Source organism: Bos javanicus, chromosome 4 (genome assembly GCF_032452875.1).
Source record: "Bos javanicus breed banteng chromosome 4, ARS-OSU_banteng_1.0, whole genome shotgun sequence".
NCBI lineage: Eukaryota > Metazoa > Chordata > Mammalia > Artiodactyla > Bovidae > Bos > Bos javanicus.
In genome coordinates, this window is record NC_083871.1 from 112,995,812 (window position 1) to 113,022,856 (window position 27,045).

The 27,045-nt window shown below is 46.9% G+C and overlaps 1 protein-coding gene across 2 annotated transcripts; it reads left to right on the plus strand.

Moving 5' to 3' along the window:
* Positions 1–124: 124 nt before the first annotated feature.
* ZNF398 (zinc finger protein 398) lies at positions 125–26,861 on the plus strand. 2 transcript variants are annotated; one of them, XM_061415034.1, is made up of 6 exons: positions 125–436; positions 3,650–4,006; positions 10,552–10,678; positions 11,673–11,786; positions 19,459–19,572; positions 20,816–26,861. In XM_061415034.1, exons 1-6 carry the CDS (start codon positions 413–415, stop codon positions 21,961–21,963), a joined length of 1,884 nt encoding a protein of 627 aa, XP_061271018.1. In that variant the 5' UTR covers positions 125–412; the 3' UTR covers positions 21,964–26,861. The 2 variants fall into 2 exon arrangements, with proteins under 2 accessions (XP_061271018.1, XP_061271017.1); XM_061415033.1 differs by having other exon boundaries at positions 314–436; positions 3,611–4,006.
* The last annotated feature ends 184 nt before the right edge of the window (positions 26,862–27,045 follow it).

The window sequence follows — 27,045 nt, forward strand, 5'->3', positions numbered from 1 at the left end:
AAATCGGGACCACCTGGGTTCCAGAGCGGAGCCGAGCGACGCCGAGCAGAAGCCCGGTGGGGCACAAGTGGCCGCCGGGGCCGGCAGGGGGCGCGCTGCCGCGGCTTGCGGGCGGCGCGTCTAGGCCCGAGCGGTCCCTGGGGTGCGCTCGGTGCCCACAAAGCGCCAGCTGAGGGGTCGCCGCGGGCCCAGCGAGTGGGGCCGAACACGCCCGCCACCCGAGCTCCGCCGCACGGCCGCCCGCGTCTCCACCGCGTCCCCGCGTCCCGAGCAGGCCGGGCCCGACGGGCTAGCGAGAGCCCGGGCCGGGGAAGGCAGGGCCGGGCGCGCGCCGCCTGCGGAGAGGCCGGGGGGCCGGCCTGCGTGGGGCGGCGGCGGCGACTCCGGCTCCGGGCCGGACAGCGTAGGGGCCATGGCCGAGGCGGCCCCCGCTCCGGTAAGGGCGGCCCGCGCCGCGCTGAGCGCAGAGAGCCCGGGAGGGTCAGGGCGCCTCGGGCTCTGAGACCCGGACCCAAGGGGAGGCGGGGGGAGGGCGGGGAGCCGGCCTCCTGTCAGGCGCGGGGCCCCGGAGTTGGGCGCAGCCCCGACGACTGAGCAGAAGACGCCTCTCTCGGGGTCCCGCCGGCAGGGGAGGGCCCGGGAGCGGGGGGTACCCCGACGCCGGGCACGGGTCTGGGACCGCTCGCTCTCCGCTTCCTGCGGTCTCCGCACCTCCGTGCGAGTCCCCGTCTCCCCATCCCGTTTGGAGGTTTGCAGCAGAGACAGCCTCTTACCCCAATGGGAGGAATGAGTTCAGAGACAGTCCCCCCGCCTGGTGCCAGCCCCGCTTGCAGCCCCGCTGCAGGACACGGGGGCAGGGGAGGGTGGTGGCTTGATTTGATGTTTTCATCAGCTGTTCTCCAGCCCTGGGAGCGGACCCCACAAGAGTCACCCTCGCTGCAGCCCCCGACCCCCACACCCCCACCCCCACCCCGAGCGTCGTGCAGCCACAAATGCGGGGTGACGGCAACAGTTAGGTGTGTTGAAGGACCGCGGGAGCGCAGTGATCCCCAGTGCCCAGCGCGTGTCGGGGGATGCCGGACACACAGGAGGCCCTCTGTCGGGATTGCAGAGTGCTGGTTTCCGAGCGCGGGATTACCTTCTGCGTGTTTATTCATCCAGCGGATGTTTACCTCAGGCCGGCCGCGGGGCCAAGCCGGCTCTATCCGTGGCTAAGCCAGCCGAGCTGGCCAAGACCGTCCCTGCACACAAGAGCCTCGTGAGAACCAGCCAGGGACGCAATACCAGGACCGGATAGGGAGGCCCAGGATTTGCCAGCTAAGAAGCCTCTGCGCACCCCAAGTTCAGCCATTGTAATGGCTCAGGAGCCAGACTGGCCTACTGAGTTGCTAAGTGAGAGGAGGAAAAGGGGAGCAGCAGCAATGGGGCTGGGGACGGAGCAGAGGGGACCTATTTTTTCCCTTTCGGATCTTGTTTTTCCAATATGGTAGAGACGATCGTGTGTCTGTGCTAGCCCTGTCCAATAGAAATATAATGGAAGCCATATAGATAACCTTAAATTTTCTAGTAGTCACACTTTGTTATTTAAATTTATTTATTTATTTATTGCCAGACCCTCTGCAGTGAAAGCTGCAGAGTTCAAACCACTAGGCCGGCTGGGAATTCCCAGTGGTCACATTTTTTAGAAGTAAAGAGAAACAGATGAAATGAACTTTCATGATATGTTATTTAGCCCCGTGCATACAAAATATTTTAGTATGTAATTAGTATTAAAAAATTATCGATGAAGTTTTACATTTGCCTCCTCATAATACGTCTTCGAAACCTGGTGTGTGTTTTATACTCACCGCACATCTCAATTGAAATGAGGGCATTTCGGGTTTTCAGTAGCCACACGTGGCTACCATATTGAACAGTGCAGGTCTATCCCATGGAGAAGACTCAGGAGGGATTGAAATATTGACTGTAAAAAAGAGATAAGATCAGTGTATTTTAAAATGTGGAAGGAGGTGGCATTTAGAGCACAAGGGTTGGAGAAGGATGAATCTTTTTCCTGAGGGAAGGAAAGAAGAAAGCATATATACTAAGCGACTGATGAATTTGAAGTGAGGAGTGTGAAGAAAAAGAAGAGAAAGTTGAGAGAGACTCCCCCCATTCCCACTCTCCAGGGTCTAATTACTCTTAATTCTCAAAGTAGGTGGTCATGTCATCTCCTGAGAGGCAGGGGCCTGCAGCAAACAGGAGGCTCACTGCTCAGCCTGCAATCCCTGAACCAGCAGTGTTGGCATCACCTGGGAGCTTGTTTAAAATGCAGACTGTCAGTTTTCCTCCCAGACCTACTGAGTCAGAGTCTGCATTTTAAGGGGATCTCCAGATGTGCTCATTAGTTTGAGAAGCACTTTACACCAAGTTGAAGAGGGCCAGGGGCTTGTAGTGGCCAGTGTGGTGGAGGGGGGAAGAACCAGGCAGTGTGGTGTCCCTGCTGAGCTTAGAGACCAGGGGTGTGTGGTGACACCAGTTTACCCTGTTATGCGACTTCATTTCCTTGGGCTTCCCAGCCTCCTTCCAGGAACAGAGAATAAGAACAATTGATTCAAAGCCGGAAGTTAGCCGAGCCGCTGAGGCAGAAAGACAGAGAAGTGAAGGGTTGAAGTTAGCTGAAATGATCAGCCAAGGAAGAAAGCAAAGCCTGGAGCAGGCTGGTAAACCAGAAGCAAATGGAAGGGTCAAGGGTTCAATGGGATCGCAGAGCAGGTGAAAGAAAAGTAAGGTTGTGGGAGCCAGAGAGATCAGAGGTTGTGGCCAGAGAGCAGGTTATCAAATTCATAGCCAGAAAGCTTTGCAGAGATATCCTTGTCCAACCTCCTCTGTTGTAGGAATTTCATTTTTTTAAAAAACTACACTGATGTTTCAAAGTATGCTCAGTGAACGGGGGAGGGGGGAGCCCGTTATTTTCTTGGAAAGACCTAGTTCCATACTCATTTATACAGACCAGTTTCCCTTCCCTAAAATTCTATGTTGGTTCTAGTTCTGTCTGCCCTCTGGAGTAACACAGAGTGGATCAGATTAAACAAGTCTGTTCTGCCTTTGGTTTTATAACCTGCAAGTATTAGAAAAGAGCCACTGTGTTTTCTCCACATGCAACATTCGTAGCTTATTCAACTACTATTTCATGGTGTGGCTGTGGTTGTCAGCTAGGTGGTGGATGGGCAGGAGCTTAATTAAGTCAGTAAAGAAGGGGTTTATCAGAGGGCACGGAGCTCGGTGAAACCTGGAGAGATCCTGGTGCGCTTCGAGCTTTTGCGGAGGCAGAGGATGCCACCGCAGCCTGGCCCCTACGGGGCTGGCTCAGGGCCTTCCACCCCAGGAAATGCCCCAGGCCACTGCTTGATCCAGTTTCACCTGGTCACTGTCTTAGCTCATCCACCCCTGAGTTCTCTTGCCTTTTGGTGCCACTGAGCTCCACAAAGATGAGGCTTAAGCAGGCAGTACTAAAGCTGTACTTAGAGTAATCGCAACTGGCCACGGAAGCAGTGCTTATCTGATTTTGCTTTGGATTAGGGCCCCTTCTAACACTAAGTGTCTCCTCCCATCTCCCCACTGCGCACAGACTTCCGAATGGGATTCCGAATGCCTTACCTCCCTGCAGGCGCTCCCTCTTCCCGCAGCCCCAGCAGCAAATGAAGCTCACTTGCAGACCGCGGCCATCTCCCTGTGGACGGTGGTGGCGGCCGTGCAGGCCATTGAGAGAAAGGTGGAAGTCCACAGCCGGCGACTGCTGCACCTGGAGGGCCGGACGGGGACGGCAGAGAAGAAGCTGGCCAGCTGTGAGAAGACAGTGGCGGATCTCGGAAACCAGCTGGAGGGCAAGTGGGCTGTGCTGGGGACCCTGCTGCAGGAGTACGGGCTGCTGCAGAGGCGGCTAGAGAACTTGGAGAACCTGCTGAGGAACAGGAACTTCTGGATCCTGCGGCTGCCCCCGGGTATCAAAGGAGACATTCCAAAGGTAGGCCTTGCACTTGGACGTGGGGAGTGCAGCCCCTTGTCCTTGCTGTTGTTCAGTCGCTCGGTCGTGTCCAACTCTTCGTGACCCCATGGTCTGCAGCACGCCAGGCTTCCCTGTCCTTCACCATCTCCCGGAGCTTGCTCAAACTCACGTCCATTGAGTCTGTGATGCCGTCCACCTGTCTCGTCCTCTGTCGTCCCCTCGTCCTTAGACTGTTAGTAACGGGTGGTCTTGGTCAATCAGTGAGGCTGGAGGAACCAGAAGTGGCTCTGTGTCTGTCTATCTGGGAAGCATTCCATGTTCAATTTACATGTTCTGGTCATGGGAAATGTCAGACTTCAAACTGGAAGACTCTTCTTAGCCCAAAGCTATCCGGCAGATGGTTTTTTTTTTTTTTCTTTCTCCTACCCATTATCCCCAAGTCAGTTTTTTTCTGTATTAACCTGTCTGCTGCAATCTTGATTGGAAACAAAATTAAATATCATTGAAATCAGTCAATTTGAATTTGTTGGGAATCCTGGTTTAAAAAAAAAAAAAAAGACAGAGGAATGAGATGTAGAGTCAAATGGTTGGTGTGAAGATGGGGGGCTGTCTGTGGGGCTGGGATCCACAGGGGGCCTGTCCTTCACTCTTTACAAGGTGCACTCTAGTGCTTGGGCCCAGCCTCTCCAGAGGGAATAGCCCATAAAACAACAGGAAATAAACGCCATTCTTGAGCTCTGGAAGACAGAGGCAGCTAGTTTCCAAACATGCCTGTTTATTTATTCATTCATTCAACAAGTATGTCTTGAACACGTACTGTTTGCTTGGTATCTAGTTCCTGAAGGCACAGCAGTGAACAATTCATGCAAGCTCCCCTGGAGCTTAAATTTTAGGGGGAAAGATGGTACAAATAAATAAAATAAATCCATTTAAGTGCCTCAGTGAAAAATAAAAGTGTTATCTGGTGATTTCTTTTTTAGATTGGATGTCAGAGAAGGTCTAGTAAAGTATTTAGGCTAAGATGACAGGAAGGAACCTAGTGGGAGAAGGTCTGAGCAGGAACCTTCCAGGCAGAAAGAATACCTAGTGCAAAATCCCAAAGGCACAAACAAACTTGGATCGCCAAGAGGAAGGAAAAAGACCAACTGGCTGGTGTGCCGTGAACAAGTAGAGCATGTCCAGAGACACGGGGTGACTCGTTAGGGCAGGGCTTTTCAGCCCTGGTTCTACAGGAGTCATCTGGGAGACTTTGAAAATTCTGATGGGCATCATGGCTAGATGTTCTAACTTAGCAGGTTCAGGATGGGGCCTAACCATTGATCTTAAAACTCCATAAACGATTCTAGCATGCGACTCTGGTTATAAACCACCAATGTAGGGCCCTGGAGACCAAGGTGAGGAATGTGGTCTTTATCTGAATTAGAATGAGAAGGTTGGAAGGTTTTAAGTGGAGGAGTTGTATCTGGTTTATATTCTGAAAGAATCTCTTTGGCTGCTACCTGGAAAATGGCTCACGGGGGTAAGAACAGAAGCAGGGAGAAAAACCGTAAGGCAGCTGTCAGGGCAGGAGGGCCAAGAGCAGCTTGGCTGAGGGTAACAGCAGTGCAGGGGGAGACAAGTGGGCAGATTCAGGACGTTTTGATGGTGAAATTGACAGTAAGATTTACTGATGGGAATTAGGGAGTGACAAATTAAGAACAATACTAATTGTAAATTTACTGCATGATAATTTCTGAGCACTTACTGTTGTAAGTACTTTGGTTACTTTCATAAGAAGCCTAACTTGCCCAAGCTCATACAGTTAGTAAATATAAATAGTAGAGTTAGATTGTGACACAGTTGGCTCCAGAGCAGGTGCTCTTAACCACAGACTCTCGGGTTTTTGACTTGGAGGTCTGGGGGGATGGTGTTGGTGTTTACAGAGGTGGGGAAGGAATTAGTGCCCCTTTGGCGGCGTTAGGTTTGATATGCCTAGGATATGTTCAGGAATGATGCTAAGCAGTCTCTGAAGCTCAAAGGTGAGAAATATTTGGAAATCATTGATGTGCAGATTGTATTGCAAGTCATGAAGGCAGAAGCGATGACCTTGGGAGAGAACGTGGAGAGGCAGGACAAATGAGTCCAAGGACCAAGCACCAGGGGCGGGAGTGGTGGCCAGTGAGTGTGTGGGTCACAGGGTCAAGGGACAGTGGTTGTGTGGGCTGATATGTTGCTGAGAGGTCTAGAAAGATGAGGGTGGTGAATGTAGTTTGACAGCACAACTTCACCGGGGACCTTGCAGGAGCTGCTGCAGGGCAGAGTGGGGGATAGAAGACTGAATGTGGGGTGGGGAGCACACAGAGGAGATGGAGACTCCGTCAAGGAACAGGTGAGCAGCTGGCCGGGAAGGTCAGAGTCAGCATCTGAGAGAGAACCTTCCCCTCTGTATTTTGTGTGTGTACCTGAGTGCTTCCTGAAGTTCTTTGGAGTAATTTAAACTTGGTATTGGGCTATAAGAATAGCAGAGAAGGTAAGTTAAAGTTACTTACTGTCTTACATGGGTAAATGAATAACATTTAAACTGTCCCTCTTAAACTTCCAATTTGTATATAAAATAATGTGATTCCTCTCAAAGATTACTTCATGAAATTAAAATATATAGAAGATTTACTAGATTGAAATATGGGCCATAGGGACACTTTCATGTCCTTGATTTGCTGAAAATCCTCCTACTCTGCCCTTGTTTTTGAATGTCAAGTTCAAAATAATTCTTCTTCAAAAATCGTTTCTTAATTTTCATTTTTTGAATTGTGGTAAAATATGTGTGACGTAAAATTGACCATTTTAGGGGAGGGGGGTAAAAGAAAAAACATTTACCATTTTAACCATTTTAAACAGACAGTTCAGTGGCATTAAGTACATTTCCCTTGTTACGCAGCTATCACAAGCATCCATCTTCAGAACATCTTCATTTTGAAAAACTTTAGTGATGTACCTATAGATCCTCCCAGGACCCCCTCCCCTAGCCCCTGGTGACCCCCGTCCTGCTTTCTGTCTCTGTGAATCTGTCTGCTCCAGGTCCTCATCTAGGTGGGCTCATACTGTATCTGTTTGCTTGTGAGGGAGTATTTTCCTGGGCATGACACCTTCAAGATTAATCCATGTCCTGGCAGGTGTCAGAATTATCTTTTTAAGGCTGAGTAATATTCTACTTCTCTCACTGTTTTAAAGGCACCAGTCCTTTTTTTCATTACATCAAATGCCATTGGTGAAAAGTTTAATAACAAATCAATTCTCGTTTGTAAGAAATATTTTTTTTTCTCTATCTGGAAGCTTTTATCTTCTGTTTGTACTTGTTATGTCTTGGGTGTAGGTCTTTTAAAATTTATGTTGGGCACTTGGTGTCACCTTTCACAATCAGAAGGCTGATTTTCCGCTCTGGGAAATTTTATTCTGTGATTCTGTTTTTACAATCTTTTGTTTCCCCCGTCCACATTTGTTTTTCTGTTCTCTTTGTGAAATTACTGTTTGACAGATGATGGATGCTTGTCTTTGTCTCTTTAACTTTTCCTTCATATTTTTCACCTTTTAAACTGGAGTTCTGTTAGTTTTCTTTCCAGCCTTTCTGACTTTTAACAATTACATATTTAATTGTAAAGAATATTTATTTTCTCCTTTTTAAAAGCAGCCTGAATTTTTCTTTTTTAACGGATGCAATATCGAATGTCTCTGGGAATATGTGTTAGAGCTTTTTAAAATGTATTTTTTTAACCTAGGATTTTTTTGTAGTGTATGTTCATCTCGATGCTGTTAATTTTACTTACTTATTCATTCATTCATTTATTTTATTTCTTGGCTGCACTCTAGAGCACAGGCTCTAGGCACATGGACTCCAGTAGTTGCTGCATGTGGGCTCGGTAGTTGTGACTTGCTGGCTCTAGGGCACGTGGGCTCAGAAGTTGTGACCTGTGGGCCCCAATGTGTGCAGGCTACAGTAGTTGTGGCACACGGGCTCATTGCTCCACAACATGTGGAATCTTCCCAGACCAGGGATTGAACCCGTGGCCCTTGCTTTGGCAGGTGGATTCTTAACACTGTTCCACCAGGGAAGTCCAGTTTTACTTTTTTTTTTTTTTTAATTTAGCTACACTGAGTCCTAGTTGTGGCTCGCACTCTTAGTTGTGGCATGTGGGATCTAGTTCCCAGACCAGGGATCGAACCCAGGCCCCCTGCATTTGTGAGCCTGGAGTCTCGGCCCCTGGACCACCAGGGAAGTCCCAGTTTTACTTTTTTAATATTGAGTAATCCTTGGTTGGTTGTTCATATTTATAAGCGAAGGATTTGATTAATAGGGTAATTAGTGGAACCTTGCATTTTTCTCTACCACCGTGTCAGTCTTTTTAAGCAAAGGATCTTTCCTTTTCACGAGAGGCTCTCTCCTTAGATGCCCCATATAGGTGGGCTTTGCTTTAGGGTGCCATGCACAGAGCAAACAGGCAGTGCGGGGGGTCACCAAGAGGCCAGGAGTGAGGCAGGACTCTGAGATGTCAGCCACACCGGGATGGGGTAGGATGGGCCAGTATGGGTACTGTCTCCAGACAGGTTTTTAGGTTTCTTTAGAGATGAAGTCTGGGTTTCGGCTTTGGGGTAAATGCTTCTTTACCAGGGCTGATGAGGACAAGAGAGGGGGCCCTGCTGTTCCAAAGATAGACCTTCAGACTGCAGTTTCTAACCACTGTTACTCCTACTCGGCGTCTCTGCCAGCTTTGAGCTTGCAGTTCTCTGCATTCCTCGCTGCAGTCCCTGTGCGTTGTCAGAGACGCCGTTTCCTTGTACCCAGGCCCCAGCACTGGCGCGTCCTCTAGGTCTCAGTGAGAAGCCTGTCAGAAATTCTGATTGGGGCATACCCTCTCCTTCTCGTTCTTGGTACTGTTACTAATATTTAGTCGCTCCTGGTCTGACTTACTGTCATTTCAATGGAACTTGGGTGGGAAAGGAAGTACATGTGTGTTAAGTTCACCATCTTGAACCAGAAACCCATCCTGATTCTTCATTTTGGTCATCGTTTTATCATATGTGTTTCTGTTGTAAACCTTCACAAATCTTTTGTGTAGTGAGGTTAGATAAAACTTGACTATTGAGTTCATCTACATTTGCCCTCAGCTTGATTCTAGATGCTGAGCAGGATGTGAAATGAGTAGTTTATGATGCTAGTAGCTCCTAAGGAACAAAATTTATGGTTGATGTCACAGATGAAGCAATTAGAAAATGTAACTGCCTCACAGAATTGTATAGACCTTTGTATTTTAAAGGATATTGAAGTTTATGAAGATGAGTATCTTTTTATTGAATTTTTTAATTTGGGGAGAAAAAAAATACACACATACACACACACACACACATATGTATCAAATTACCAGGAGTCTTTCTCATTCTCTTTCCTTTTTCCATAGCATCCTGTTTTTATTTTATGGATTTAATCTCTCTCAAATCCTTATGTTATTACTAGTAAGGTTTTTATAAAGATTCTGTTGCCTAGGTATTTCTATTTTTTCCACACTCATCCTCCCCCTCTTTTCATTTTAGTCTTTCTTGATCATGCTGTAGGATTTCTCAGTGGTCACTGATACTTAAAAGTTAATTCATACTTAAGAATAAAACTGTGGAAAGCTCTCAAGTGGGCGAAGGAAGAATGAGCCGTTATGATGATGGCAGAAGTAGAGAAGCTTTCCACTAGGTGACAGTGCCCACACCTGGTACCTTAATACCCCAGGCCCCCCTTTGATTTCTCTACAGAAAGACATATCCATTTGCCTACGGATAAGCTCCTAGCTTTAGACAGCATTATGCTGGAAGGTGGGGTTCCTTATGACCATTCCCTTCATGCAACTTGACTCTAGCTAGGCAGAATCCATAATTGTTCTCTGAATGCATTCTCTAATTTTCCATGCTTAAGTGTTTTTCCCATTCCCATTAGGCCTGTTTATAACCTACCTATTAGGACTGACCAAAGTCCCACCTTTTCTAGACTTAGTCCAGCCTCTTTATAGCTGTTTCCAAAATCTGTTGTCCAGGTCATTAAGCTGAATATAGTCGTGTACTTCTTTTAGACTGAAACTGTATATTTATAATCTTGCTGCTTAAGATAAGCCTCGTACTTCACGGATATTCACTATAGGCTCTGTTCTGTGAATTAAACACTGCTTTGCATTTGTACCTCTCTCTATTGATGACTAAAACTCACAGCCTTAAAGTTTGTCACAGTGAAAACATCATCAGCTCTTAGAAGTTAGATCTGTGTCTTAAGTCTTGCCTGTATCCTTTTGGCATCTCACATAGGTTTTTTGTAACTAGTAGACATATATATATAGTTGGAGAAGGAAATGGCAACCCACTCCAGTATTCTTGCCTGGAGAATCCCACGGACAGAGGAGCCTGGCTGCCTGGCTACAGCCCTAGGGGTGCACAGAGTCGGGCACGACTGAAACCATTTAGCATGCACGCAGGCATGTAGTAGAGATGTGTTTGTAGTAGAGTGATTGAATGCGGTGAGAGGAGCTAACCCCAGTGTGTCATAATTGCAGGTGCCTGTGACATTCGATGATATCTCCATCTACTTTTCCACTCCAGAATGGGAAAAATTAGAAGAATGGCAAAAGGAACTTTACAAGAATATCATGAAGGGAAACTATGAGTCTCTCATCTCCATGGGTGAGGCTAAGTTGGCACGGTTTGAATGAGGGGACAGCATCTCCGAGCAGTCTCAGAGCAATCCCTTTTCCTCCAGTGTCTTCATTTCCCTCTGTCCTCATGCATTTCTGGTTCCAAGCCAAAGATGTCCAATTCACCCTTGCTAAATAGGAAGTCACAGTTTCTCCTTCTGCCAAGTCAGGGGACAGAGGGTGAAGTTCAAGGTTGTGGGTGTGCCAGCTGCAGTGATCTCCATGGTGTCCTTCCTATTTATGGCCTCACCTCTCCTCGCTGAGGCGCCCTCGCTCTTACTCCATGGAGGCAGCAGTCCATGGGCCTCGCCTCTCCTCGCTGAGGCACATGCACTCTTAGTCCATGGAGGCGGCAGTCGGTGGGCCTCACCTCTCGTTGCTGAAGCGCCCTGCTCTTACTTCATGGAGGTGGCAGTTGGTGGGCCTCTCTCCTCGCTGAGGCACATGCACTCTTAGTCCATGGAGGTGGCAGTCCACGGGCCTCGCCTCTGCTCACTGAGGTGCATGCGCTCTCACTCCGTGGAGGCAGCAGTCGGTGCTCAAGGAGCACACAAGCCTTTCCCACACATCACCTCTCCTCCCACTGGTTTCCCAATAGACACCGTCCATGGTTGGAGGTGAATGGATGGGGAGAGCGGTCTAGACCAGCTGTCCCCAACCTTTTTGACAACAGGAACCGGTTTCGTGGAAGGAGACAATTTTTACACGGATGGGGTTGGGGCTCATGTTTCAGGTGATAATATGAGTGATGGGGAGCAGCATATGAAACCTCACTGGCTCACCGGCTGCTCACCTCCTGCTGTGTGGCCCGGTTCCTAACAGGCCACAGATGTACCAGACCAGGCCTTGGGGACCCAAGTGATAGACTCAAAGAAATTCCCTGGGACTGTGGGCCTCACAGCCTTCCGTTCAGCTTCGATGGCCATTAGTTGGCATCCTCACTGATCACTTGTCATACCCTCTTTCCCATTTTCCTCTCGTAGATTATGCCATGAATCAACCCGATGTCTTATCTCAGATTCAGCCAGAAGGAGACCGCAATACAGAGGACCAGACTGGGCCAGAGGAGAGTGGGATTCCCACCGACCCCAGCGAAGGTGAGTGGAGGAGAGATATCCACTCTTTGTCTCCCCTTCCTGGTCAGAGGTGATAGCTCGGAGCAAAGGTAAGCAGGGGCTTCTGGAGGCTCTCGGTCCTAAAGCAAGGAGACTGTGAATGGGTCAGCAGGCCCTGGAAATCACCTTGTCCAAAGCCTTCACCCGTCAGTAGCACATGCCTGAGAGTATTGAGGGAGCATGTGTCCAGCTGTTCAGAAGTGTTGAGGGGCTGGGAGTCTGCATGGTCCCTCAGGGATGCACAAAAAGGGCAGACCTGATGATGTCCACCTGGGTGAAGTGGATTTTTGCCCAGTTTGGGAGCCAGTTATCACTAATTAACTCCCCCTAGTTTTTTTTTTTTTTTGGTTGGCAGCTATTTGATATTATGGGGGGAAGACTGCTAGCCCAAGTACAGTTGTTATTTCTCTCAAGTCCCACCTGTTACCAGAAAAATTTCATATAGATTTTGTTTGCTAGATAGAAATTTCATCCTCCAGACATCTCTGTGAGATGAACATCTCTGACAACCCACCCCTATTCCATGCACTGGTATTTTTTTCTAGCATTTTACTATGAAATTTTCAGTCAGAAAAGTTGAAATGATTTTGCAACAAACACTGAGAGACCAAGCACTTAGATTCTATCACTGACATTTTATTCTGCTTCCTTATTACATGTGTGTCCATCTCTGCATCCCTCTGCCATCCATCAACACATCCTATTTTCTGTGTATTTCACAATCAGTGCAGATAGCAAGACATTTCCTCCTAACTAGTTCAGCATGGATATCATTAACCTAGAGTTCAATGGAGAAGGCAATGGCACCCCATTCCAGTACTCTTGCCTGGAAAATCCCATGGACCAAGGGGCCTGGTGGGCTGCAGTCCGTGGGGTTGCTAGGAGTCGGACACGACTGGGTGACTTCACTTTATTTTTTCACTTTCCTGCGTTGGAGAAGGAAATGGCAACCCATTCCAGTGTTCTTGCCTGGAGAATCCCAGAGACGGGAGAGCCTGGTGGGCTGCCGTCTATGGGGTCGCACAGAGTCGGACACGACTGAAGCGACTTAGCAGTAGCAGCAGAGTTCAATACTTGTTTATATATTTTGTGATACACATTTTATATACAATGAAATTCTCAAATCTCAAGTGAACTTTCTCTGAATTTTGAGGAATGTATGTCTGCCACACATTGTTTTTAAGAATGTGTAGGTGATTATATTTAGGCAGTGCAACAGGTTGAATTTTATTAATCTCTATACCTTGGATATAAATAATGAGTCTAAAATCATATCACAAGTAAAGATGGGTTATTTGATTGCAGAAAAATACCTGACATAGACCTCAGTGAGAGAAAATGAGTATGTCATTTTATTGTTTGGGGATGAATGGAAATGGTGTAATTTGGTTTTGTGATGATACCTGAAAGTTTCATTTAGCTGCCTTTTTGTCAATTTGTTTTTACCTTGGTTTTCAAGACTCCATTTTTGGGTAGTCACCTTTTATGCTTTAATATACTTTTACTTAAAATTAACAGTGTAAGCATTGAATTTATTTAATACTCTGGTTTTAGTCTTTAGAATTTTAGTTTGCATTGGTAATTACCAGCCTAGTTTTTTACCTGAACTTAAAGATAGGAGTCATAGAATTTAGACTGATTAATATATAGCATTAAAAAAAATCATGCATGTCTAACCTTTAGAACCCTTAATATTTTCCCCCTTTTAGGTTTAATTATATTTTCATGACTTTTTATTCATTTAATTCAATTGTTTTCTTTTGGTTGCTCAAATTGTCAACAACTGACTTTTAAACCATCTCCTATGTCCTTTCAGTACTGCCTCAGTACTTGTTTTCATTAAAAAAAAAAAAAAAAGTTCCAGACTGTGTTGGAGTTTCCAAGACTTCTACACTCAAGTAATTCGCTGGGAGAACACAGGCCCCAGCATATAGCCATGCTTAGGGCTGAGATTTATTACAGCAAAAGGACACAAAACAAAATCAGCAAAGATCAAAGGTGCTAGGATGCAGTCTGGAGGGAACTGGGGGCCAGCTTCAGGGTCCCCTTTCAGTAGAGCCTCATAGACCACACTTAATTTCTCCAACAACAAGTTGTGGCAAAAGACATGGAGTGTCGTCTCCCAGAGAGGCTCTCCAGAGACTCAGCACCCAAGGCTGGTCCCATAGGCCCCCTCTGTCTGGCATGTACCAAGATTCCAGACTCCCAGAAGGGGAGTGGATCTTCAGCATAAACCACAATGTAGAAACAGCTGAGACCCAGCGAGGCACTCTTAACATTGAGAAGAGCTTGAGATCAGTACATGGAACTACTGGTCAGCCAAGGGCCAACCTTGGGAGCAGGCCTTCCAAGGACAGGCAGTCTCAGGCCTGCTGTGTTGACATGGGGCTACTTTAGATTTTCCTTCTCCTAACCCATTAAAAACGTCCTGATTCCTTTCAGTGGAAAATAGTGTTAAGTGTCTGGTCGTCAAGGTGCCTAACAGACTGTCCTCGTGGATGCCAGGTGGATACTAATGCTGGGCCACTTCAGAAACAGGACTAATCAAATATTTTTTTCATTGATTATTCTTCACTCTGTTTATATCATTTTCCCCATCTTGTTCTAATAGGAAAAGAAAAGAAGAAAAACTTCTCATTATTGAGCAAGCAGCTGTCCTCTTCTTTAACATCATCATCTTTTTAAAATTAAAAATTTTTTTTTTAAATTTTATTTATCTATAGATTTTTGGCGGTGCTGGGTCTTTGTTGCTGTGCCGGCTCTTCTCTAGTTGCAGCCAACGAGGGCTGCTCTCTAGCTGTGGTTTGAGGGTTTCTTATTGCCGTGGCTTCTCTGGTTGCAGAGCACAGGCTCTAGGGCACTCGGGCTTCAGTAATGGCAGCTCCCAGGCTCTAGAGCACAGGATCAGTAGTTGTGGCACAGCGGATTAGTTGCTCCTCAGCATGTGGGATTCTCCCAGATCAAGGATCGAACCTGTTTCTCCTTCATTGGTAGCTGGATTCTTTACCACTGATCCACCAGGGAGGCCCTTCAAAATTAACTTTAACTCACTTTGTAATTTGTTAGTAGTATGTTTATATTAAAATATTGATGTATTTTTAGAAACAATTTTCTAAAATATGTTTGGATTTTATCTTTATTTCTTATAAGCCCATAATTTATTATCTTACTCCATTTTAGAGCTTTAGAAAGAACTGTGCATTATAATTAAGTAAAAATATATACAGGTAGAATAGATTTGGGGATAGTAAGGATACCGTGTGGCACCCCTTCTTTTTATGTCCAAATATCTTGGAATTCATTTTATATTCTGTCTTAGTCACCATTATCTGAATCTGATGAAGAAATTATTATTCCTTCCAGGGAGCAGTCATTGGTGCCTCATATCTTGGATAAAATTGCTTCCAATTAGTAGAAAATAGTAATGAATGAGAGAATGCAGAAAAATATAAACCTGAGATTTTCTGAAATTCTTCTTCATTACTAGGGCCAAAATGCAGACCAGCTCTGTGTGTGTGTGTGGCCATTATTTGGTCACTGATAGTTGTAATATTGAACTCCAGTATTTTAGAATTCTTTGGAGAAAAGCCTTAACCAAGAAGTTCAAACAGAATAACAATCAAAAGCCCATTATCTAGCCCGTCTTCTAGTTTGGAAGCCATGGACCTGAGCCAACATTCTAGAAAAGTAAAGTAAATTCATTCCCAAACTTGCGGTCCTGAGGAGACTTCTTTGCTCATTGATTAGGGTCCATGGCCCTTATCTCCTTTGTCACTGGTCACTCTTGTCCAGCAAGACCATCTTTTCCTAGACAAAATCAGTGACTAAGACATCCCAATATGGTAAATCTTTATTTTTGTTTAGCCTACATGCAGACAAGAATTACCCGGGAAATAAAACTTAGCTTAGTACACAAATACACAACATAGTCACCTGCTGTGTTACAGTTCCAGATCTGCTTCATGAAAGTTGCAAAAAGAGTTTTGTATCTTTACCAACGGTAGTTTCGTGTACCAGGCATTTTCATTGTCTGCTTAAGAATTCATAGCTCAGCATCAGTTCTAACTCACTCAGTTCATAACACCTTTGTACACATCCCAGAACCTCAAGGCTCCAGCTCCTTCTCAGACAGCTTGGGCCCTACCTGCTTAAAGCACACATGATAACATTCAACCAGTGTAGACAATTAATTTTATATTTTCTTGTGATTTGCCTTTCTATTTTAACCACCTCTCGAACCTAAAACCTCAGCATTTCTTGATTTCCTCTTACCTGATCAGTATTTTCAGTTTCTCTCTTCTCTAGCTTTCCCCAAAGCCTGCTGCTTGCATGAACCAGTGATTTGACTCTTCTGTGTCTCTTTAAGTGTCCACTGTTCGGGCCCCCCAGGCCTGTGAGGGTGTACTCCAGGTCCCCTTGTGACTGGGCCAGCAGTTGCCCTTCTGTCACCAGGCAGGTGACTGCATGAGGCCCCCTGACCACTCCAGTTCTCCTGCTCCTTTCATCTCACTTCTAAAGGTACTCAGCCCTGCACTCCCACCACTCCCACCAAGTGTAGTAGACACAGCCATGTTCCCTGCACCCAGTGACAGCAGTGCTAAGACCCAGTTATTTAATAAAATAAATACTTACGTCGTTGCACTAATCTAGTTAGTTAAATGATGGGAGGAACTCATTTTAGCATCAGTATTCAAGAAGACCCTGGGTTACTTTCCCGGGGTTCCCCAGGTTCAGTGAAGGCACACTGAACCAGTGACGGGAACAATAGCCACCCCATTTCTAGAGAACTGCCTTGGTGTTTCAGTCCTCCTCAGCTTTTATGGTTGGCTACTGACTAATACTGTAACAAACGACTGGAAAGAATCCACATGCCCATCCGGGGGAGATGCTGAGTGCACAGTGGTGCAGCTACAGAGAGGAATGAGGAGGGTCTCTGTATAATGCTGGAGACACGCATCCCAGAATATATTGTGAAGTAAAAAAGGAAGATCCAGGACAGTTGGTGTAGTATGCCTCTTAAAGAGGGAAAAAATGAAGATGTATGGAAGATTAAAACAAAAGCCAAGGAGGATGGCTACCTACACAAGGAAAGAGACTAGAGATGGAAGCTAGATCTCTTTGAATGTATTTTATACTTTTGATTTTGGAGCCTTGTAAATATTTTACATAGAAAAATAAGATATAAAATCAAACACATGCTGAAAAAACTAAACTGTATACCACAAAACATCGAGTCCATATTTTTGTTAATAATACTGGTATAGTTTTGAAATGTACATTCAGATAAAGCAAACATTGTGCAGTGTTATTAGGAACCAAGATTCCTAGGATAAGAGAGAACAGATACAAGTATTAAAGCAGTTAAACACTGTAGTTTTAAATATGGTCATAAATATTAATGTACATTCATTATATTTGGTTTTTCTAAATGGTATTTTATAGCTCTGTCTATTGAAAAGACCTAGAAGCAGTGACAACCTATTAACAGTTAGTGTCCTTATCATCCAGATTATGGTCTCTAAATTCCATTTCTCAGATTATTGATTGTGTGCTTGGAGCGGAAAACATATCAGATGAATCTGGTCTAGTTTGTTATACCAGAAATGGACGAAACTAGATATTTGATGATGTGAAAAGACATAGAACTGATCTGAAGGGGCTCCCCCTAGCCAAAAAGGGACAATTTGAGCATCAAAAAGAATAATGACTTGAACTTACTTCTGGAACAGAAACAGATTCACAGACACAGAAAACAAATTTAAGGTTACCAAAGGAATTAGTGGGGGGTGGGGAGAAGGAAATAAATGAGTTGGGATTAACATATACATACTACTATATATAAAATAGATAAACAACAAGGACCCACTGTATAATGCAGGAAACTATATTCAGTATCTTGTATTAACCAATAATGGAAAAGAATCTGACAAAAAATACATATATATATATATGTGTGTGTGTGTGTGTATAACTGAATCACTTTGCTGTATACCTGAAGCTAACACAACACTGTAAATTAATCATACTCAATTTTAAAAATGGTTTCAGAAAAGAATAATGACTGCAATTGATTGAAACTCACCAAATATATAACATTCTATGAGTTCATAATGATAAACTAGAGAAAAAATAGTCAAAACAACTTGAATCACATTTGGAGGTTCTAGAGCACCAACTCGTCATTTAGAAGACTGATGAATGAAGCCGTTAACATATATATTATATATATATGTTTATAATATATATAAACATATGTATAATATTTATAAAGTCTTGGAGGAAGATAAGGTTGGACTGTCGTTAGTACACTTGAGCCTTGTAGCTCAAAGTAGGAAGTGGGAAAGGCAGCCCACAATGTGTACAGAACCCTGTATTCTCCTGTCTGTCTGCATAACCTGACAGTCTGTTGGGCCTTGTCCAACCTCTTATTTCTGCTTTGTGTATACCTTTAGATCCCAACAGTCTAAAATTTAAAAGGCATTGAGCAATAACAGTGAGTTCTGTTCATTCACTAGGAATAAAACCATAACCTGTATACAAGGCTTTTTTTGATAAATAATATAGAGAGCTTGAATTTACTCTCTGGACCCTGTCAATGTGCCAGCTTGTTCTTTTAGGCCAAAAAAGGCTATATAGACCTTGGCTGGAATAGCAAGCACAGCTGTTTCTGTGCTGAACAAATGAGGCATGTTATGTGCAAAATCTTTAGAGGCTGTTCTTTTTTATTTTCCAAAAGAATCCCCAAGGCCTGAGGAACTTGGAAATACTATTCTCCCTACTCTCAGGGTTTAGGAAACAAAAACCTGTGTCATTAATAAGCAAAAGTAATATGTTGTCTTGAAAAGAATGTGACATTGGGAACCTGAAAAATGTTTCTGAGCAATCAGATCTGTGCTTAAACCTGATTTTGTAATTCTGATAATATATTTGTTTTTAAATTAACATTCTTAAAAAGTTTTTGGTCAGTCTTGTTTGTTTGGTTGTTGTTGTTGTTTCTGTATTTTAAAGTAAACCTTTGATAATATAGTGTTTTACTGTAAATGTTTCCTTACTGGAAATTTACTTAACCTCTGTGGGCCCCCTCTAACTTAAATGGAGAGGAGATCCTCTGCTTCCTTATCTCATAAAAATGCTGTGAGAGAAAAATATGAAAACACTCTGAAAGTAAGTGTGTTGATGAAATGAAAGGTACTCATGCTTCTAGGTGATTTCAGGATCTCCAAAATAAAAATTTTGATTTGTTTTGAAGGGTCGGGAAGGTCCCATGGAGAAGGGCATGGCAACCCACTCCAGTATTCCTGCCTGGAGAATCCCATGGACAGAGGAGCCTGGCAGGCCACAGTCCATGGGGTCGCAAAGAGTCGGACACGACTGAGCGACTATCACTTTCACTTTTCACCACCAAAAATAGTGAATCAAGGTGAGTCTATCATGGAAAGATTCATACATTTGGTTTCATTTTGAATTGGTTCTCTGGATGTTACATGTGTTTTTGTTTTTTTAAGCCTGATTTTGTTTTGTTGTTATAGTTAATTAGAGATAAATATTGGGGCAAAATGTAGTATTCAGCACACCAGCATGATTATTTCCACTTTCTGAGTCAAGCCCTGAAGACGTTTCTCTCCGCCCCGCCCCCCCAAACCCCCCCAAACAGAGCCTGGCATTTCAACATCAGATATTCTGTCTTGGATTAAACAAGAGGAAGAGACCCAGGTTGGTGCCCCGCAGGAGCCCAAGGAGAGTGACATGTGCAAAGGTACCTATGCTGGTGAGTACCGAGCCACCCAGGCTCAGGGTGTGTCAGACCACTGAGTAGAAACCGCAGAGGAAGTGGGGTTGTGGAAGCAAGGAAGTGGGTGAGGAATGAGAAAAGTGGGCGGGGGGAGGCTTGTTCAAGTAAGAAATGAAACTAAAATCCAACTAAGATAAATTTTAAGTGAGAAAACACACTCTTAAATGTGAAGACAAATTAGAATTGTCAGAGGAAGGAAAAGAAGTGCACACGGATGAAAAGTATGAGGGGAGAGAAGGGCAGAACATTGGAGGGTCACGTAGAAAGGGCCGAAGTGGGATGGGGGTGGGGGAGACAAGTCAAGGCACCAATGAGGGTGTTAGTGTTAGTGAGGAGCTCTCCCTAAGGACAAAACCATGACAGGAGAAAGCACCTGTCTTCTAAGACACTTAGCGCCATCCGTATTTTGCTATCTGAACAGAGGAGAATCTCAAGGTCAGAGGAGACACAATAGTTCATGCAACTGAATGCAACCTATTTATCTTTTGTACTCTGTGCTTAGACTCTGGAAAATAAAAATTAAAAGAGAAAAAGAGTTTCTGCTCTTCCAGAAGTTTTGTTGGAGGGACACATTTCAGTACTAGGCATGCCTGTTATTGAACATCAAGGGTGAGTGGGATGGATGACTTAACTTATACACAAGAAATAAGGAGTCTGGAGGACATTCCATCAGTTATCTTTTAGGTATTTAGATAAAGCCTGAGAAGGACGTGAAGCTGGAACTGGCCTTAGAAAACCGGTACCAAGTGTTTGGGTGTAACCCAGGAAGCTGGGAAGAGAGGGGTGCATTCTACAAAAGGGAGGGCAGGGTGAGCAAAGATACGGGAGCAGAAATGTGTACTGTATTTTCCAAAAGACAAAAGGACAGAGAACTATATTGAGGGGTTCATCTGACAGAGTAAGGAGGAACAGGATTAGATAGAACAGATGAGTTTACGCCTGGTCACAACAGGCAACAGAGAACACCTCAGAGTGTGCGTGCCAGGAATGAAACAGTGAAAGTCGCTGGAAAGACGGATGCTAGGGCCCTTCCTGTCCAAACGGAAGCACCGCAGAGGCTCGGTAGCGAACTCTCCGGTGATGGACCACGAGCCCTGCAGACACCCTGGTGGTTTTCTCAGCCCTCTGCTGACTTCCTGCTTTGCGCCAGGCAGGGACCCGGGAGAGCTGCGGGGAGCCTGGGGGGTGGCCGGGGGTGACCCTGAGCCCTTTCTTGCAGACGAAGAGCTGGTCATCAAGGCCGAAGGCCTCGCCAGAGCCTCCCTGTGCCCCGAGGTGCCCGTCGCCTTCTCTTCACCAGCAGCCGCAGCTAAGGAGCCGTTCCCAGACATGGCCTTCAAGAGCCCGCAGTCTGCACCCTTGGCGCCGTTTGGTCGTCCAGCCACCGACCTGGCTGAGGCCTCGGAGGGACAAGTGACCTTCACGCAGCTGGGCACCTACCCGCTGCCGCCCCCAGCCGGGGAGCCGGTGTTCTCCTGCCACCACTGCGGCAAGAGCCTCAGCCAGGACCTCCTGCTGACCCACCAGTGCGGCCCCCCGGGCGAGCACGCCGCCCCCTGCGCCCAGTGCCCCAAGCACTTGCCCACGCCAGCTGACGGCGGCCCCCCAGCCCCCGCCCGCGAGACGCCCCCCACCTGCCCGCACTGCGCCAGGACCTTCACGCACCCGTCCCGACTCACCTACCACCTTCGGGTCCACAACAGCGCCGAGCGCCCCTTCCCCTGCCCCGACTGCCCCAAGCGCTTCGCTGATCAGGCGCGCCTGGCCAGCCACCGGCGAGCGCACGCCAGCGAGCGGCCTTTCCGCTGCGCGCAGTGCGGCCGCAGCTTCAGCCTGAAGATCAGCCTGCTGCTGCACCAGCGCGGCCACGCTCAGGAGCGGCCCTTCTCCTGCCCGCAGTGTGGCATTGACTTCAACGGCCACTCGGCCCTCATCCGCCACCAGATGATCCACACGGGCGAGCGTCCCTACCCCTGCACCGACTGCAGCAAGAGCTTCATGCGCAAGGAGCACCTGCTCAACCACCGGCGGCTGCACACAGGCGAGCGGCCGTTCAGCTGCACGCACTGCGGCAAGAGCTTCATCCGCAAGCACCACCTGATGAAACACCAGCGCATCCACACTGGCGAGCGGCCCTACCCCTGCGCCCAGTGCGGCCGCAGCTTCCGCTACAAGCAGACGCTCAAAGACCACCTGCGCGCGGGCCACGGGGGCGGCTGCGGCGGAGACCGGGACCCCTCTGGACCGCCGCCGGACCCCCCTGGGCCCCTCCTACCCGGGCTGGAAGCCTCGGGCCTGGGCGTGAACCCCGAAGGTCTGGAGGCCAATCAGTGGTATGGGGAAGGCAGTGGGGGCGCGGTTTTGTAAAGCTGTCTCCTTTCAGGGTTGTCTGTGTGGGCAGGGTAGGGGAAAGAGGAAAGCCCCGCCACCTCTCACCCCGCGGTAAGGACTGCTTGGCACGTCGAGGAATGTGGGGTCCTGAACACTTGACAAGAGCCGTGTGTGAGTTTCGGAACTTCACAAGAGCACCACGTTGCGAAACCCAGGAAGACCTGGAAGAAAGCCCAGCTTCCCCATCTTTTCAAAAAAAAAAATATGACCGAAGCAGAAGTTAGAAGAATGTCGCAGAGGTTGGAAAGCAAGGTTCAGCCTCTGATGATCCATCACAGGTTAATAAGTTGAGAGTGGTTGAGCTCTATGTAGAGTCAGGTGCATGGAAGAGCCTCCAAGCTCTGAAGCCCACCGTGAGGCAGAGAATGTTTGCCCTAACCTTGCTCACTTCCTTGGTCGTGTGATGGCTGCTGGAAGCCAGTACCCAAGCCCTCCCCCTGCTCCTGCTCCCCTAGCAGAGCTCCAGTGTCCTGCCCCGCCCGAAATGATGACTCAAGACTGCCTTCCTAGGTCTCCCGGAGTAATCATTCTAATATATTTTGTTTAATATTGAGTGAGCAAAAATCTTGATGTTAAAAGCTTCTTAAGGAGAACAGTTCTTTCATTAGCTTAATTTGAAGCATCCAGGCTTTTACTGCCATTTAAGCTACTAGAAAGCTTTGCCAAGGTCCTAGTTAAGAACTTGGAGGCAGGATATGCAGCCCCAGCTTTAAAAGCTAGAGATCCCAGAGAAGTGACAGAACAGCCTAGAGTTTGTGCCTGAACCATGTTCCCGAGAGCCACTATATGCCATATTCTTCCTATCATTTCCAAGCCAGTAGGCTGGCTTTTCCATTCCTGGTGTCTGATATTCTGACAATCATCAACGGAAAAGGCTACAGCACCTTCTAGAAGCATTACAGAGTCCTGGAAAGTGCCCAAGGCCTCTCAGCTTTTGCTTCCTCAGTGGTGAGATGACAGTTACAATGCAGCTTTCTTGAGCCGGCTCAACCCCCCCGCCCCCGGTGATGGACAGATTGAGGGGCTTCATAGACCCCTGAGAGCTAAGCACCAGACGGGGCAAGGGCAGCCTCTTCCGCTGGCTTTGCTTCTGGGGAGATTTGCCACCATGTGTACCTTTGTAAGGGTCGGTCAGTCACCAGGAAGCATCTGAGCCTGGTCCCGTTCCTAAGCGACTTTGCAGCCTGGCCACTTTCCCTTTACAGATCTCACATTTTCATCTGCAATGCAAGGCTGGTGAAAGGGAAAAAGTGAACCTTTAGGATTAAAAAATATATATATTGTGGTACATTCCTTCTGCCAAAATCCTATCTATCTCTGGTGGTTATCCAAGGAAAGCAAAACAAGACAGCAAAATCAAGGCAGAGATGTTCTTGCTGAAACTTGCCTGAAATCAGTTTGATTTGTTGTTGACTTGGTTGGAGACTGGGATAGAAGAGAAGCGCGCAGAAGCCCCAGGTCCTGAGCAGAAAAGTTGTTTGTACCTCTGGTGCTCTCCTGTTTCCCCGGAACCTCCCTATGGTGACTGGGACGAGGTCTTTGAGCATTTAGGCAAGACACTCTCTTGACGAAATGATAAGGGAAGGACCCGTTTTCCCCGTCGTCACCCAGCGCACACTTCACCCTGCCTCGTTATGTGTGACTGCACTAGGAAAAAGTGTCAGCCCAGCTTTGCTCCCAGGAGGGTGCTTCCTGAACATGCTGCTTTCTGGATAATCACAGGTATAAAATATCTGCTCTGTGACATTCACAACACCACACGTCACAGGAGCCCTAAGAAATGTGTGTGAGACCTAGTCCCCTGTCATTACTACAGTTGGAAGGCAGGGGTATGGAACACACCACGAGAGATGATGAACAGAACCTTGACATACTGGATTGAAGAGTTTTCTAGCTAGAATCTGGATCCACTGCCATGGAAACGGGGAGCCCTGGGGATCTCAGTCTGAGTTCCAGCTTCACGGGTAACCACCTCCCCACCAGGAACTCAAGACTGAGATCAGCTCTGGTTTGCGTGTCCCTAACGAAAAAGAAGAGTCACAATGCTGTCCCCCATGGTGAGCTCCCTTCTGAAGAAACGGACTTGCACGTTCTCCAGGGTTTGCCGGAGAAGGCACCCCTCCCTGCACTAGATGCGGTGATGGGTAAAATGACCTGGAGAATCCTTTTACTCGAAGGTTTCCTGAGGACACAGAGCTTATTAATGAAAGAGACCTGGGGATTGAAATACTGCAGAGAGGTCCCACAGTCCCTGTTGCAAGGAACTCTAGCCACAGTTTGGCAAGAAGTGAAGAGTTCACATACCCACGAGGCAAGAGCCATGAAGCTGAGTGAAAGGGAATGGCAGGGTCCAGCCAGAAAGATAGAAGTGGAGGTTATCCAACTGTCAACCATCAAACAGACCAGGGTGCAGCCACTGTACCTTCTGGTCTCCTTTCCCTCCACAGTCTTCTCACCATGTAGAAATCCAGTCCAGGTCTAAATTAGAATTTGTTTGCTTGAGATGCAAAAGTGGATAAGTGGGAAAAAAAAAAAAAAAAAAGACCATTGGGAAAGATAAGTCCAACAGAGAGGTTCCAGTGTGTGGAGAAACTTGGCTCAGCAGGGGCTTCTGAGACAAACCATACCTTTAACAGAATCTGAGGATTGGTCATCCTGACTGGGCTCAGTAGGAAGGAAGACTGAGAAACGTGCGCTCCATCAGTCTGCCCTCTGGCCGGGAAGTGTGTACTGTCACACATCAACAGGCACCATCTCCGGGGGGTGGACCCAGCTGTTGACTGTAACCAGATTCACGCTTTGCTTCCTTACTAGATTTTTGTTATCACCGTAAGATGAACCTCTGGTTCCGCCCCCCCATGTGAACCTAAATGGAGTTGATCGTCTGGAAAGTGAAAGAAGATGACTCTGATCTTTCTTGCTGGGTGTTTGTTACTAGAATGCCCTGGCCGGGTTCTGGCTGCTTTACATAGCTTCCTAGCAGTGCTTTACAGAACTTCCCTCACCATTAATAATAGCCTGCAGACTTCCCATTGGGGGACTCCGCTGGGCTTCTTTGTGGAGCATTTTAAAATATTTGGGTATCCATGGCTATCTCAGCCAGAACCAGACTCTAGAGCTTACCCGGGAGTAATAAATGTTTACTGTCTCAGTCTTAGAAAGTCTGGTTGATATGAGAGAACCCGAGTCCCTTTATATTTGTGCATTCCAAATGGGATGGAGAACCCACATTTCCGCTCACATGTCCTTTGGAGGAGGAGCAGAACACACTGGCTCCCCGCCCCTACCCTATATCCTACACTGTAGCTTCTTAGACAATAAAAAGCATCCTCCTCAGCTGCCTGAGGACCACTGAGAAGCAGGGAGGAAAAGTGAGATTCTCCCAGAATGCTTTCCCAGACCAGGAACTCTTACCATCAATGCCGTGTTCTCTGCTCTTGGTGGAAACCTTTGACCCTGCTCTCTTCACCCTACAAAGGAAGCAGTCTTCTCACAGGGTTTTACACAGAGGACATTCTTTGACTTGGGAAGTGTCAGACTCTTATAAGCGGAAGATCCTCCAGGTGGGGCACATGGGCGGGAGATGGGGGCAGGGAGTGCTCGGGCCTCACAAAGACATGTCTTGTGGGTTAGTGCAGCTTAGTGGTGTAGGGCGTGGGTTTGGTCCAGACCTAGCGAGTCCTGACGTCGTAAGAAGTGACATAACAATTTAATCATCGTGAGTCTAGTTTTCCTATCTGTAACATAGAATGATGCTAGGTCTTGGATGTGTCAGGGTTTGGGGGGAAACTGTGAAAGTACTTGGCACAGAGCCTGGCACACAGAGGTGTCAGATCGGCAGCGGTCAGGAAAGGTGCAGGCCAACTGGAGAGGGAACTGAGGCCATGCTGCGGAAGCGCGTGGCCACTTGATGACTTAGCTCCTGCCTCCCATCTATTGCTTCCATTTAGCCTGTTCTTTTACCTATTCTGTATCTCCTGACTCCCTTAAGTTTGTGTGTGCCGTGACACCAGCTGGTTCAGATTCTAAGGTGGGGAATCTGGCCCTTCTCTTGCTATGTGTGTGTGTGTGCTCAGCTGCATCTGACTCTTTGCAACCCCACGGACTGTAGCCCACCAAGCTCCTCTGTCCGTGGGGTTCTCCAGGCAACAATATTAGAGTGGGTTGCCATTTCCTACTCCAGGTGATCTTCTCAATCCCAAGGATCGAACCCCCATCTCTTGCATCTCCTGCATCTACAGGCGGATTCTTTACCACTGCCCCGGGGGCTTCCCTTCCTCTTTCTATACCAGGCCACAGAAGTCTCCAGCCTGCCCTTGGACTCCCTGCCCTTGGGTCAGGTGCTCATCTTGGCTTAGTCAGCCATGTCAGGAGGGAGGGTCCTAGGTCCCTCCACTTGATCTGGGGTTGGTAGACTCTTGGGAATGGGCAGACGGTAGGGCGTTTCTAGTACTGCCTGGAGAGCAAAGACTCTGCTTCCCCTGTGTCGGGCTTCCTTGAAAGACTTCTACTTCGGCAGCACAGTGCAGACCAGAGCCCATGGCCAGTACAGAAAGGACCTGGAGGATGCTATTGCTGTATCTTGCAAAAGAAGTAATTTGTTACTTTCTGGGGTGTTATTCTGCCTTCCCAGCCAGGCTCCACTTCCTTTTCAAATAGGTGACTCAGGCCATAATTCCCTCTCTACACACATACACAATGACTTTTGTCACATTGCCTCTTGAAAACAAAAAATTACTCCGCCCCTTAAGACCAACCCCCACTGAAGAATGCAGAGAGATACAGTCAAATCAGAGAGGACTCAAAAGCACCGTCCTGCAATGTTCGTAAAATTGCCAGGTTACATTTCAAATAAAATATCTGATAAAACCTCATTGGGCTTTGTGGCTTTGTGTCTGCTATTAGCAAAGCCAGAATTTACTGAGAAATCCTGCAGCTGATCTAAAAATGAAGCTACCCAAGAACTGGGGCCACGTCTTGTGTGTCCCTCCTGGTGCCGCATGCTGTCAGGAACGTGGATCCTTGATGGATTAATATGACTCTGCAGTAGGAAGACCA